Source organism: Eulemur rufifrons, chromosome 6, assembly GCF_041146395.1.
Source record: "Eulemur rufifrons isolate Redbay chromosome 6, OSU_ERuf_1, whole genome shotgun sequence".
Taxonomy (NCBI): Eukaryota; Metazoa; Chordata; class Mammalia; order Primates; family Lemuridae; genus Eulemur; species Eulemur rufifrons.
Window position 1 is genome coordinate 102,238,094 of NC_090988.1, and position 15,272 is coordinate 102,253,365.

Genomic DNA, 15,272 nt, shown 5'->3' on the forward strand with positions numbered 1-15,272 from the left:
TGGTGCTGCTGGAACCCACCACGGGCTCACACGGACTCAGAAACTTAGCTTTTGAGCTGTGCTCTCACAGGTAAGGACTTGGACTTCTGGCCACAAGGTCAACTAGGAAGGCCGACCTGGCCTACTTCCCGAGCCCACTGTTACTTCCCCAGCCCAGCCGGGGCGCTAAGCTGCCTATTTTTACTCCCCAAGGACAAAGTACTAAGGTCACACCAGACCTAGAGATGCCTTCCCCAGAGCCTTCCTACCAAGGCGGGCAGGGGCAAAACACACACAATTTCAGCGTGGCTTTGGCTCCGCCACCACTCCTGGCTGCAGCATCGGATCTGGTACAGGCCCGTGGTCACTGGGGCAGCCCAGCGACTGCAGGAAGAAGCTATTTTAGTCCTTTTGCAGAAGGGGATAAAAGGAGATGAGGGAGGATCAGAAGTGCTACATATTCATCTCTTTCCTTGGAAACAGCTTTATTTACAAAACAGGTCTAAAATAACATGAAATGACAAGCTTTTGGGAAATGCAGGCGAGGTGGCTCCTGGGGACCCATGTGTGAAGCCCAGACATCCAAAGGGCCTAAAGGAGGGCCAGGTATGTGACAGGGACCTAAAATTTGAACTCCTTGTATTTCTTGCTGCCCCCACGACTGTCCTGGGGCTGAGCTTTCCGCTTCTTTTGCTAAAGGGGAGAAAGAGAAACAGGTTACAACAGGTTGAACAATCCCCTGAACCCCAAAACAAGAGTGAGCAGCCTCACATAGTTATAGAAGTCTGTGGAGGAAGTGCTGAATCTGGATTTTTCTACCTCCCTCTCCGACTGGGATGAATCCCTTCTCTCCCTGTGACTCAGTTTAACCATCCTTAAAGGGAGGGTTTCCAAGGCAGCAAGCACGGAGTCTACCCGCTCTCACCACCAGAGGGCACCACTCCACTGGAAAGGCAGACCCTGCCCTGGGCACTCTCAAGACCCAGCTCCCCAGAAGCACCCACCTTCTGCTTGGCAGCATGCTCCGCCACCATGTCACTGAAGTCTTCCTTCTCTACTTGTGCCTGCTGCTCCCGCACATGCTCCTCATACTTCTGGGTCATGGCCATGGGATCCAACTCCAACTCTTCAGGTGCCAGGGCCACTTCCACACCTTGCAGCTCAGGGGCCGGGCCCTTCCGGCTCATAACCTGGAAAGGAGACCAGGGCCTTGTCATCTCCAAAGAGAGTCCCAGAAGCCCTAGCTTCTGCCCCCTTTCATATCCCCCCCAAATCGGTGTCCTCCAAGTGCTCACCGTGGACATGTCATAAATGTGGGTTGATCCCATCATAGCTCCCCCAACGGTGGCTGTTCTCTTCTCTGGCAACACAGTGAACAGCTGAGGTGTCTCACTTCTGCAAAGGACAATAGGGTCAAGCCCAAAAAAGGAAGAGACAAAAGGGTCTCCAGGAGGGGAAGCCAAAAAAAAACAGGTGGCACCTCCACACTGCTCCTTGGAGAAATTTAGCAATACCCAGGGGCGCAGCCTCTGCAGTTCATGGAGGCCCATGAGAGAAAAGAATTGGGTTAGGGGGTGGAGGCACAGTGCTGATTCCAGGGGACAGAGCCTGGAAGGGATATAGAGACAGAGCTAAGGGGGCCCCCTGAACCAAGTGAGGGGATCAGAGATCAGGAATCCTGCCTGCAACGAAAGGCTAAAGGTGAGAGAGGCTGCAAGTTTACAAGAGAACTTTGGTACAGCGAAGCTGGCAAGAGAGAATAGGCTACAACAGTTCCCGCCCAAACCTGGCCTGGAGGTCTAATGTATTAACACGTGGCCCACACTCCAGCACTTCCTATGCTGCAAGGAGCCACCCCAGCCAGTTTCACCAGTGTCAGGGATTATACTGGGAACACGAGCAAATCTACCACCATCACCCAGACTACGTCCTCATCTCTACCTCTCCCACTGCAAGAGGTGACATTCTCCTTACAGGAGCCACAGTGCATGCCTTAAAACAGCATTCAGATCCAGTCAAGCCTTTGCTCAAAACCCTGAGGCTTCTGATCATTGTTTGAATAAAATCCAAGCTCCTTACCACGTAGGACCTAAAGAGTTCATAGTCTGGGCCTCTGCCCTAAGGAGGTCATTTCCCTCCTCACTGCGCTTCTTTTTCTTCCTTAAATATGCAAAGCTTGAGACTTCCTGAGAAGTCTCACAGGAACCAGATTCACCCTCCTGCCTGAAACAACCAAAAAATGGGCAAAACATATGAAACAGTGGTTTTCGAGACATTAGACATAGGGCAACGAAGGACAGTGATTCCTGCAAGACAGGAAACACACCAGGTGAGCCCTTCAGTTGCCCAGCATCCTGCATTGAGAGTTTCTAAGCCACAGAACAAACAAGACCCACCTAGAGCCCAGAGGACTCTCTGTGAGTTAAGATGAAGCTGAAAGTCCAGGGAGAGGAAGGCGGCTGGAATTTCCAGACAGAGTACTGGAGAAAACAGCAGACAGAGAGAACTCAAGAGACCTACAGAGTGTCCTCCCCAAGTATTCAGGTGAGTACTGGGCAGCATGTGCCTATGAGGAAACTACCAGGGCTGGGGAAAGAATCGCCCAAAAGGATTAGCAGTAACAGGACCTGCCACTCAGTCAGCACTGGTAATAGTGATGATTCCCACTGGCCAGAAAGAAAAACCTCCTCGTTCACAAGGCACTGGGCAGAGCTTACAGAAGGGCCTTGTGCCTGTAACGGGGAGGACTGAGCACTGCTTCAGTCCCACCTGATGAACCCAGAAAGCAACACGTGAAAGGATCAAACTGTTTAAAAATAACTGTCTCCCTGAACAAAGGTGAAGATGTACAGGAGTACAAAAATATTCTGGACCCAAGAAGGTAAATTTCACAAAGCCTAGCATTCGATCAAAAATTACTGGGTATGGCTGGGCGCCGTGGCTTGCGCCTGTAATCCTATCACTCTGGAAGGCTAAGAAGGATCGCTTCAGGTCAGGAATTTGAGACCAGCCTGAGCAAGAGTGAAACTCCGTCTGTACCAAAAATAGAAAAAATTAGCCCAGCGCGGTGGCACGCATCTGTAGTCTCAGCTACCCAGGAGGCTGAGGCAGGAAGATCGCTTGAGCCCAGTTTGAGGTTGCGGTGAGCTATGATGGTGCCACTGCACTCCAGCCTGGGCAACAGAGTGAGACCCTGTCTCAAAAAAAGAAAAAAGAAGAGCTTCAGTGAGGAATATGACAACTTCAACAAACCTAATAGGATGTGTAATTGGAGTTCCCAAATGAGAGAAAAAAAAGGGACTAGAAAAAATATTTGGAGAAATAATGGCCTAAATTTTTCCAAAATGAATAAAAACTATAAACCCAGAGATCCAAGATGCTCAACAAACCCCAAGCAAAGAAACATTCAGAAAACCACACCGAAGTACATCATAGTCAAATTTTTCAGAACCAGCAATAAAATCTTAAAAACAGCTGGATAAAAACGACACATTATATACAAAGGAACAAAGGTAAGAATAATAACACATTTCTCATCAGAATCAATGCAAGAAAGACACTAGAGCAACATATTAAAAGCACTGAAAGGGAAAAATAAATTGTCAACCTAGAATCCTATACTTAGCAAAAATCTTTCAAAAATGAAGGTTAAATAAAGAACTTTTTGAGTACAAAGGCTGAAAGATTTCAAACCAGCAGACCCATACACCAAGAAATGTTAAAGGAGGCCTTTCAGGCAGAAGGAAAATAGTACCAGATAGAAACCTGAATATACACAAATATATGAAAGAACGAAAAATGATAACTACATGGGTTCATACACGATTCTTATTTAAATCTCTCTAAAGATAACTGACCAGTTAAACAAAAATAACAACCACACAGTATAGGATTTATAACATATATAAAAGTAAAATATATGACAATAGTGCAAAAGTGGGAGGAAAGAAATGAAGTACACTGTTGTGAGACTCGTACTACTGCCCAGAAGTGGTTTACTATCACGGGAAGTTAGATCATGATAAAAATGCATATATAGACCCCGAAGCAACCACTAAAATAACAAAACAAGGTCTTACAGTAAATAAGCTGACAATGAAGATAAAATGGAATCATAAAGAAATGTTCAATTAATTCAAAAGGTAAAAAAAAAAAAAAAGCCAGGAAAAAGGGAACAAAGAACAGAATGGATAAAGAGGTCATTTCATGATAAAGGGATTAACTCATGAAGAAGACTCAACAATCCTGCATGTTAATGTACCTAAAAATAGAGCTTCAAAATGCATGACTGCAGGAAGCCGGGCCTGTCTGAGCGCCTCTGCCCCTGCTCACGCTTACTGCTACCCCCGCCCCCAGGGCACCCTGTGGCTGGCTCTTTCCTAACATCCAGGTCTCGGCTCGAACACCACCTCCTCAATGAGGCCTTCCCACCACCACCTCCCTCTATAGCCCATTACCCAGTTTCCTCTGCTTCACTGTCCTCATCCACACCTGAAATTACCTGGTTCTCTGATTACCTGTTTACCTCAACTGTCTCTTTCACCGCTGACTCCCAATTGCCTAGAGTAGTGCCTGGCACAGAACTGGTGTTCAATAATTGTTAAAGAAGGAGAAAAAAGGAACGAAAGCAAGCCAGCCAACCTAGAGGCTGAAGGGAAGTAAAAGTCCTCCCCTCTTGGCCTGCTTGGTTTTCTCACCCATCCATCGCCTCCTCAATCTTCTTCTTTCTCAGCTCAATGAGTTCAGGGGTCTCCATTCCAGCTGGGACTGATGAGAACCCTCCGGGAGTGATGAGGCCACTGTAAAGAGAGGAACAAGTAAGTGCTGGGAACAAAGAAAGCCCCCAAAGATAGGCCACTTCAGAAAGGCAGACTCTGTTTCCCCCACCTGTCTGCAGGGGTAATAAAGCCTGTCTCATCTGGTTTGTCTTCATCACTTTCCTCCTCCTCCTCTTCTTCTGAAGACTCTTCATCAGACGGCTCCAGTTCCCCCCAAGGGGTCCGATCAATCTCTTCTTCCTCAGTCTTGGTCTGAAAGAGATCACTCACCCATTCAACAAATGTTTAAGCCCTACTTACCTGGAGCTCATATTCTAGTCGGGAGCTTGCATTAATATCTCAGGAGAATGTACACCTGTTTTCAGACTTTGAAATCTCAGAACACCCAGCTCCCTGATAATGAAGCTATTAAACCAGCTACCTCTAACCTTCATGACATTAAGTAAAACCAAGCTTGCCAGTCCACACCCCATACCTGAAATTCAGCAGCATTGGTTCCAAACACGTCCCCATAGAGTGGTTTCCCAGTCTCATCTACTGGGGGTTTGCCCCAGCCACCGGCGTGGTACCCAAAGGAACAGCTCTGCAAGAGAAGGAGCACGAATTGGTTCCACCCCGAGGCTCCAAAACACGGAAGCCCTAGAGGAAAGTCACACTCCAAAGTACAGAACACACACTTGGGAACTCTGGAAATTATGATTGCAGAATAGAAGTAAATGTCAGAAAGCATTAGAAAGCAGAATTAATAAGCAATTAAAATCTGGAGGCAACATGATGGGGAGACAGGAGGCAGAAGTATACTAATAACCTCATTTTTCATGTTAAAGTCTATGCTGTCTGAAACCAAAACATGTACTTTAAAAACATGACTCAGATTTCTTATTGATTTTTCCTAACTTTGGAAAGCTGGCTTGTTTAGAATCTATTTCTCTTAAAGGGCACAAATTTTTATGTGAAGTTTAACAATACTACTTTTTCACTTTAATGATTTTATTGGCTATTAATGTTTTTAACGTAATACTTTTTATTTAAAAGTAAGAATAAATTTGATGCCACTGAGAGAAAATTATTTCTGTCTGTCCATGTCCCTACCAGAGACATTTGCGAACATATCCACCAAATGTTAAATTTCGCTGTTTCTGAGTGGTGAAACTGTGGGTGATTGTTTTCCTCTTTGTACCCGTCAATTCTGACTGAATCCTTTATCATAACCATGTCATGTTTTTAAAGAACAAAAACCATTATTGTTTTTTTTAAAAGAGAGACCTCGTATACAAATATTATGTCAATAAAAAATTTGAAAAATAAATAAAATCATCCTCCAGTTACAAAGCAGAGGCAGCCAAGAAGGAAGAGAAGGACAACACTCACCTCGGGAATGGGCGAGTTCAGGCCAGGGATTTTCAGGTTGGGGTAGGACGGGGGTGGCCCGTATCGCTGCATGGCAATCAGCCACGGGGGAGGGACCTTGTGGGCATTCTGCAGGAGGAAGGGAACAGGACACCGTCTGCCTAACCCTATCCCCGGCTCTCCCTTCCGCCCCAACTGCCACCCTCTTCCCCGCCTCCCCAGCCAGCTGGCTGACACTCACTGGTCCCACTGGCATCCCCAAGGAAATCCTGAGCTCATCGGACAGATCTCCGGGCTTCTTCTCCTTCAGTCGCGTCTCAAACTCCTTCCCCTGAGGAAAAGGCAGAGCGAGCTGTGCTGTGGACGCCAGGCACACGCTGGCAGCTCAATGGCAAGAGGACATGAGAATGAGGATGACAGTCCCTCTGCACTGCCTGGCTCCCACCCTGCTGCTCATCACTCTTTCCCGGGCCAACCCGGGGGGAGGAATAAAGGCCAGCGCTGAGGGGAAAGGCCAGACCCCCGGTGCTGTCACTGACCCACCGTGAGAACTTGGCCCGCTATGACGGGCTTTCTCACCTGTAAAATGAGGGCCTTCGGTAGGATGGTCTCTAGGATCCTTGCACCCCCAAAATTCCATGACATCATAGTGATTAATATTTCAAGGACCAGAAAAAAATAAAAACTTTTCTCCCACCCCCAATATTAAATGTTTCCTAAAAGCATCTGCCACTTGGCCCCTCGTCCCTAACGCACTCACCACAAAGTAGTATCATTTCAAAGACATGGTCTGCATCGCTCTTCCAAAAAAGGACTTCACTTTAAAATTGCAAATTCCATCTCATCCGAGGGTAGCTATGGGCAATTCTAAGGCAGAGGAGCTGCTCTACCAGCTTCAAAAGCCCTTCTGACCCAGGGTTAGGCTGTCATGACCCCACGGCCCAGCAGGCCTCCCCTAGGCCCCTCCCGAACCTCATAGTACAGGTCCCCGTGGATGGTCAGCTTCGGCTTGGTCTGCCACTTGAAGAAGGCGTCATGCAGTTTCTGGTAGTCAATGTCAATCTTGCCCATCTTGGGCCGAACCTTCTCTCGCATTTTGGACTTCATGGTCTTCTGTTCTTCCTGTGGAGAATGGCAGGAGACAAGCCTTAACAGGTACTCGCCAAGTTCACCTCATTAGAGAAACCTAGCTCCCAACTCCCAAAAGAGATCAAGGGAAACCTCAATTCTCTCAACTCTGAAAGTCATCAAAATCCTTCCTGCTCAAACCCCCCAGAATTACATAATCCATGCTGAACAGGACAGATCTTATAAAATCAGCCTCGGCTATATAGTCAATGATAGTCAGTAACTATTTTTTAAGCCATCTCACCAAGAGATGGATCTCGTTAGTTGTCTCTGGAGAGGACTGGCTGACTGGTGTCTAACTGGAAGGCAGAGGCTTCCCGTGTCCTTCTGTAAGCCCCAAATTTTTGCACTACAGGCAAATATTGTTGCTCAGAGCACCTAATCACAACCTTTACATTTAAGAAGTTACACAACCACCATGAATCTCCAGCCACAAAGCACGTCAGGGAAAGGAGTCACCAGGTGAGCTGGCAGAGTGAAGGCAGGGGAGGAAGAGAGGGGGAGGAAAACAAGAGGATAACGAGACAAGTAAAAGTAGGTGGATTTTGGGAACCAGGCTCCAATTCTGAAGGAGGCTGCTGCGAACGGCAGGGATCCCGAGGGCAGGTCTGAGCCCCAGCCGGGCCCCACCTTTTCCTGCAGGGCCTCCCGCATCTCCTGGATCCCTGTGCGTTTGATGAAGTCTGGCAGCTCAAAGGGGGGCTTCTCAATGCCCCGCTTCCCCTGCAGGTACTTGCGCTTAAAACACCAGTGGCGTGGCACAGGCACGGAGTTCCGCGTGGCCTTGAGGTGAACCAAGAGCTTAGGGTCCTGTGCCGTCACATCATGCATCTCCACAACATCAGGCCGAGCCACCAGCTGGAAAACACACAGCAACACGTCTCTAGAAAGCCCCAACCTCTTAGGTCTAAAGCTCTCCTTCTCTTCCTCAATAAACCCACACCCAGATCACCCAAGCCGCTCAAAGACCTCCTCGACACCTCCCAAAGCAAAGCCGCTGTGGGGTTCCAGGGACTCCTCACTCGGTCTCCCGGCCAGGCTCCATCCAGGGCCTGCCGGGTGGTCTTGGGCCTCACCTGCTTGAGTTCAGCCACAGTGAAGCGATTCATTCGGCGCATCTTCTTCTTGGACAGCTTGGGGGCTTCTGGCTTCTTTTCCTAGAACACCACAATCACCTCTTTAAGCAGGCACTCTATCAGTTTCCCTGTTTTTTTTTTTTTGTGGAGACAGAGTGTCACTCGGTGTCCTGGGTAGAGTGCAGTGAGGGTGGGTCACCGCAAGCTCCAGGTCCTGGGCTGTGAGCGATCCTTCTGCCTCAGCCTCCCGGGTAGCTGGGACTACAGGCGCTTGCCAGAGCGCCCGGCTGGGTTTTTTGTTGGTTTTTGAGTATTTTTTTGGTCTTTTTTGTAATTTTTTTTTTTTTTTTATGGAGACAGGGTCTCACTGTGCTCAGGCTGGTGTCGAACCGCTGAGCTGCAGCTACCCTTCCGCCGCCTCAGCCTCCCAAGAAGCTGGGACTACAGGCATGAGCCACCGTGCCCGGCCACCTCTTTTGAGCAGGACCCTTAGGTGTGAATCAAACTGCCCTGGCCACCCCAAAACTTAAGCCACCAAAGCCCACAAGACTTTGCACGGTCCCTCTCAGGATGTATCTTAGCCACCAGTGCCCAGAGCCTGTTCCCCACCATGAGGGCTGGGCCTGACCTGTTCGTCATCACTGCTGTCATCATCACTGTCCTTGTGCTCCTCCTCAAAGCCCTTCTTCTTGGGGGCTGCAGAATTCTCCAGTTTGTCCAGTTTCTCTGGCTCCTTCTCTTTCTCCTTCTTCACATCGTCGGTGAGCTGAGGAGGCAGACCACATGGGAACCCCAACCCTGCAAGATGCCTCCCCCTCACCCCGTCCCCGCACCTTCCCTGTTTAGCTGTGCCCCTCCAGAGCGCTGCCCCTCGCACCTTGAAAGCCTCAAAGATCCTCTTGAAGAAGATGAAATTGGGCTCGTAGATTTCAGGTTCTTCAGTCACATACTCGATCTCGACATCGGCAGCTGAGGAGTCAGAGCCCCGGGACCGGGCTGAGTCCCTCTCTCGGTCCCCAGAGCTCTCGGATGACGCCCCCCGCACCCGCTGGGGCTTCTTCTTCTTCTTCCGGTTCCGACGCTTCCGGTTTTTCTGTCGAGACAAGACCAACCAGCTGGGTCGGAGAATCTAAGCACCGTACCTACCTCCCAACCCCAAGCTCCTCACTCAGCGTCCCCACAGTTTGATGCCCAGTCTCTTCCCCAGGAGGCAGTCTCGGGCAGGGGCCTCACGGTCAGACTCCAGAGTTCTGCCCCTCTCAAGCTGCGTGCCTCCTGGAACCCCAGCTTTTTCAGCTGTAAAATGTAGGTATGCATGGTACCCAGAATCCAAAGGGCAGTTACGTGAAAAACATCTAAGATGCTCAGGACGGGAACTGGCACGAAACAGCAGCTGCTGCTCCCTGAACACTGACGGCTGGTTCAGCACCCAAGCCCCGTCTCCTGACACACCTTCCAGACCCAGCTCCGGCACATACCTCTTTTTTGGATACGGACACTGTGTCCTCCTCAGTCTCTGACGCTGACTGGCCCAGGGATGAGCGAGTGTCTGTTTCCATTTCCTCCTCCTCTGCAAGGAAGGACGGTGGTGATCAGAGTCTCTTCTCGGTGCCGGTGACCTGATACTCGGCCACGTTAACCTACCTTTCCTGAGAGCCATTCTCTCTCTAAACCCTCCTTGGGGAAGGGGTGGAGGAGCGAGGACTCGGCCTCAGCCTCTCCAGGCTCTGTCGCAGCAGCCTCAGGACACACCCGCACTCACCCTGCTGAGAGTTCATCTCCTCCTGGCGGCTCTCCTTCAGCTGCAGGATCTTCTCCAGAGCCTGGGGGATCTTGGGGCCCACAGAGGGGTCATCCATCTGCCAGAGACCATCCAGTCAGCAGAGGGGAGTCGCAATGCCCTTTCCCTCTGATGTCCACCTCTCCTACCAGAAAGGCTGCTGGCCAGGTGAGCCGCAGCAGTGGGCTACGCCAACTGGACTCAGTGAGGTCTGGCATCCCTCAGGGAGGACCCCGGAACTCTGCCCTACCCTAAATATATTTTAACTAAGTAGGGCTTCCCCCTCCCCCCAAGAACTTAAGTCCCCATCTTCACATAGAATCCTTCTCTAAAAATCCAGAAATAGCCCCAATCTGAACCACCACTCTCCTGTCCCTAGGAAGAAATCATCAGTCTCACCTCTCTATTCTCATCTCCAGGCGGTGGTGGGGGACCACGAGGCCGAGGAACAGGGGCTCCCATCGGCAAAACAGTGGGAGTGGGGCCCACCGGGCCCACAGGAGCAGCTACTGAGAGACAGGATAAACAAATACAATGTCAGAAGAAACAAAAAACTATCCAAAAAACTACCTCCCTTGCTGAAAGTCACGGTCATGGTTACTGTTCAGCGGAACGGGTGATGAGAAGTGAGCCTGGGAGGCTTTTGGGGTCCTGGTAACATTTTGGGTCTTGGTCCAGGTGCTGGTTATACGTTGTGTTCAGTTCGTGAAAATTCACTGAACCGTACATTTACAACATGTACAGTTTAAAATGTGATAGATACTTAAAAAGAGTTTTAGGCTGGGTGCCATGACTCATGCCTGTAATCCCAGCACTTTAGGAGGCCAAGGTGGGAGGATCACTTGAGGCCAGGAGTTCAAGACCAGCTTGGGTAACAAAGCCTCTACAAAAAAAATTAAAAATTAGCTAGGCATGGTGGCACCCGCCTGTAGTCCCAGCTACTCGGCAGGCTGAGGCCAGATGATCGCTTGAGCCCAGAAATTTGAGGGTGCAGTGAGCTATGATGATGCCACTGCACTCCCGTCTGGGCAACAGAGAGACACCATCTCTCAAAAAAAAAAAAAAGTTTTTTTTTGGTAAACTTTTAAGTCACCTTCCTTGCCCCTCCCTTCCATTCCAGGGCCTCACTCACCTCGAGGACCCAGAGGAGTGCGCACACCAATCTGGCCTAGGTCTTGTGGGGGCCGAGGGACGGGGGTGCCCATCTTGGCTATCTCCTGCTGCCGTTCCTGCTCCAGTAACACAGCTGCCTAGGGGAGGGAAGTGGGAGTGAAAACAGCTTGAACATGCATTTGGCAGGCAGCCCCTGGCAAATGAATTCTCTTGGCTGGGTTAATCGGCCCAAGGAGAATAATCAGGAACCACTCGGGGTTCTGACATCGCCTCCACCCCCACACTCCCAAGCTGCGGATCCAAATGGAGCAAACCTCTCATCACAATGAGAAAGTCCTAGAATTAACGCCAAGGAAAACACTACGTTCTCTTTTTCAATGACAGCTTTCTTCCCCAGAGGATTAAATTACATAGAACGAACTTTTGCGCTGTTTTCTTATACCTACCCTTCAATATCCAGCACATTCTGAGCACACACAGTACTTCATACCTATTCCCATACTTGTTGCTTCTCACGCTTACTTTCTAATACTCCTGAGTAATCCACTGGGTAACAACTGACACAACACACCTCTGGGACCAAACATCTTATTTAACATTCTCAAACTTACACTCATCATATTTTGTCTAACAACAATACGAATGACTGAATTAGCTCAGAAACCTCCTCAGAGCACCTAGAATGACCTCACGTAGGACCAGCTGGGGTCAGCAAACATTCTGTATAATGGGCCAGATAGCAAATATTTTAAGCTTTATGGGCTATTTTATGGATTGTTACATATTCTTGGCTTGAGTTTTTTTTTTTTTCTTATAACCCTTTAAAGATATAAAAACCACTTTTAGTTCAGAGGCCATACAAAAACAGGCCCTAGGTCATAGTCCACCAATCAGGGGTGGGGAAACTGTGGCCTTCTAGATCCTTAAGTGCAGCCTTTTGACTGAATCCAAGTTTTACAGAACAAATCCTTTTATTAAAAGGGGTGCAGCAGAGAAAGATGAAGCTTTTCTTGCCTCCTTTGGTGTTTAAAAAAGAAATATCTTGAAAACAGAAGACTGCAGGTTTCCCACCCCTGCATGGGAAAAATGGAATTCTTTGAGAGACACTGAAACTTAGTGAGGGATGAATTAACCTCCAAGGAAAACACGAATGGTGCACCTCATTTTGATCACTAAGCATAAGTGATAGTCAATGGATTTGACGTTGAGGTCAAAGGTTAGGGGGAGTGGCATTACCCGCTTCTGCTGCTCCAAAAGCTCATGTTCCTTCAGTGAATGATCTCCCTGCTAAAAAACAAAGCAAAACAAAAACACAAACTCATACCAATGCCAATACCCCACTAGGCCAATCTGCCACAACTCTTGCTTCTTGAGACCCTCTTCTAGCCAAGGGCCTATGTTCTAGTCTCTAGTCCAGACCTTCCCAAAAGACTGGGCCCCAGGATCCAGCTCTCTCTGAGACTCCACTCCCCCTCTGGGGACCTAATGATGAGGTCCAGGCCCAGGTTTCTACCTGCCCTACCTGCTTAGCACGCTCCTCTTGCTGCATCAGCAACGCCGCCTGCTGTTGTGCTAGCTTCAGCCGCTCCTCCTCTGACAGTGCCACAGGCTCACCCACACGGAGCGGAGGTGGGGGCCCCAAATTTGGGGGGTGGGCCATAGGAAAGCCAAGGCCAAGGCCTGGTGGAGGTGGTGGGGGTGGTGGAGGAGGTTGCAGAGGGGGGAGTCCCATTGGTGGCGGTGGCATGGGAATGCCAGAGAGCTGTGGAGAAAATACGACCGTAAACTAGGAAGCATTTATCTAGTCATTCTAGAAACATTTGCTGGGGACCTACTATGAGCGAGGTGTTGGGATTCAAAGTCAAATGATACATAGTTCTTGCTCCATAAGAGAGAATACACTCCATAGCAGTATAAGAGAAGAGAATGTTAACTTTGGGGCACCAAAGAAAGCTATCGACTGTCTCCCCAGAAAAATATTATGGACACAGATTTTGCATAGAATTCCAGGAGACTTGGGGACACCTCTAAAGGCCATCTAGGAACGCCTCAACCCACACACAGAGATAAATGGATCCAAGGTCAGAGCTGCTGCTTTAGAAAAAAAGAATCAAATCCTGAATTGGAAAAAATATGGAAGTTGAGAGGACTTAAATAAATAGAAATCACTGTGCTAGGGCAATGCAAACCCCAATGACTTATTAAGTGCAGGGATGTGAAATCAAAGCAGGGAGCCCTCTATGTCTCATTGAGTAACATGGGCCTTGTACCCTGGGAGGGCAAAGAAGAGAGTGATTGCTTTCAGGTGAGGTAGGATCAAATCAGGCTTCCTGACATTCAAACTGAATCTTAAATGACAGGTAGAATTTGAGGAGCAGACGCTGAGAAGAGGACAAGTATCAGCACTAAAGAGACAACTGAAGAGCTTCCAATTCCGTTCTTCCCTGTGCCACCTGCTATTATTACACATCCCAAGTACACTGCATGGGAGAGGAGGGGCTCGGAAGGGACCTTATTAAGAGGAACAACCTCTCTACCTGTGCTGACATGGGAGGGGGAGCAGCTTTGTCCCCATCTTCCCCTCTCAAAACCGGCCGATTCAGCACGATGCCAGTCTGCAAAAGAGAAAAGAGGACTCTAGGTCAGCCCAAAAGGAGCTCTTCCCCTGAGTTACATTCTCTCTCATTCATTCAACGAAATTTACCGGTGCCTGTCTCGAACTGAGCGCTGGAGAGAACCGAGATAGATAGAAGTGATTACAATAAAGCTGGCAAAGGCAAGAACAAGGGAAAAAAGGCAAGCCTCTGCTTGCTGTGCCGAGGGAAGAACGAAAACAGAGGCGGGAGGGGTGCTGAAGGCCTACTGCAGAAGCTCGGTCTATCCGACGTCCCGCCAACACTTACCTGGCGAGTGTAGGTCTGCAGCCGCTCCACCAGCTCCTCGCGACTCCCTGCGGAGCAAAGCTCACGATCAACGGGGCAGGCGGACCGGCCAGGTCAGGGCCCAGCAGCCCGCCTCCGCCCCCCGCCCCGGGTCTCCCGGGTAACCGGGCTCCGCTTCTCCGCAGGCCCACACAGCCCCCTCCTGACCTCCCGTGCTCCTCACCCTGGATCGGAGCTCCGATCTCTGCCAACTTGGCCTGAAGCTCCTGAGCAGCCCAGGCGCCATAATGCCCAGGAGGTGGCGGCGGCGGCAGCTGCAATTCGGCTTTGGGAGGCTCGGGAAGCTCGGTCGCCATCTTAGCCGCAGGAAGGCGCGCTCCCCACCCGGAAGCTCAGACCAACCTCGGGGCCCACTTCCCGGAACTTCCGGCGGCGGCATACGCCGCCTCGTCTCTATGGTGGGAGGGCTGTGCGCACCGAGGCCCGCCTCCTGCTGTCCGCGGACAGACGGGATTCGTCCCCGACGCCCTTTCTCCGATGGCCCCTCGGCGGCCCGGTCGCGTACCCTTCCGGGAGCCCCTGCCGGTCCACCGCCGACTGCAGTACCCGAGCGCTGGCGGCCGGGCCGGGAAAGCCGGTCCCCCCGGAGGGGGCGCTCTCGGCTGCTCGCTGGCCGCGGCGCAGGCTCGGCCTTCCGGCGCGACTCCCCGCCGAGCGAGGGAGGCCCCGGCCCTGGCGCGCCCTGCGAGTCCCGAGGGACGCGTTCCCCGGCGGCCGCGCGTTGCGGGCGCCAGGCGGGAGGTTGGAGCCGAAGCCTGTGGCAAAACAGTGTGCGATTGTCCTCCCGCGCACCCCTGGCCCACGCATGTATGAATGGGCTGAAAGGGGATCGGAGCCGCGAGAGGAGCGGCCCGCCCGGGCTGAGCTCCAGCTGCCTACCGGGGGGAAGGGCGACACTAAAGCCCCTTTTTCCACTGCCCAGGCCGGCTCAAATGTGGTCTCTTTCGTTAAGCCTTCTCCCGCTTTCCTTTCCTTCCTTGGAGCTCCCATAATACATTCAAATCGCCATTCGTTAGGTCTTTCTTGCCCTTCCTACCTCCATCTGCAAAACGTGAGCAGGGACTTGATCTTTTCTGTCTCGCAGCACCTGGCGTTCAAAAGGCGCCCAATAAATGATAACTGAAAA

General features: G+C 50.4%; 1 protein-coding gene across 2 annotated transcripts; it reads right to left on the reverse strand.

The window, feature by feature from the left end:
* Positions 1 to 32: 32 nt before the first annotated feature.
* Positions 33 to 14,463, reverse strand: SF3B2 (splicing factor 3b subunit 2). Of its 2 annotated transcripts, none has more exons than XM_069471812.1 (22): positions 14,310 to 14,463; positions 14,108 to 14,154; positions 13,742 to 13,819; positions 12,727 to 12,966; positions 12,441 to 12,491; positions 11,224 to 11,341; positions 10,491 to 10,600; positions 10,074 to 10,170; positions 9,790 to 9,881; positions 9,189 to 9,404; positions 8,940 to 9,077; positions 8,312 to 8,392; positions 7,866 to 8,093; positions 7,080 to 7,229; positions 6,349 to 6,438; positions 6,129 to 6,236; positions 5,233 to 5,340; positions 4,867 to 5,009; positions 4,677 to 4,778; positions 1,275 to 1,374; positions 984 to 1,169; positions 33 to 672 (listed from the first exon to the last, which is right to left on the reverse strand). In XM_069471812.1, the coding sequence occupies exons 1-22, from the start codon at positions 14,440 to 14,442 to the stop codon at positions 601 to 603; spliced, it is 2,688 nt and encodes an 895-aa protein (XP_069327913.1). In that variant the 5' UTR covers positions 14,443 to 14,463; the 3' UTR covers positions 33 to 600. The 2 variants fall into 2 exon arrangements, with proteins under 2 accessions (XP_069327913.1, XP_069327914.1); XM_069471813.1 differs by having other exon boundaries at positions 452 to 672; positions 10,491 to 10,597; positions 14,310 to 14,454.
* Between the last annotated feature and the right edge of the window lie 809 nt (positions 14,464 to 15,272).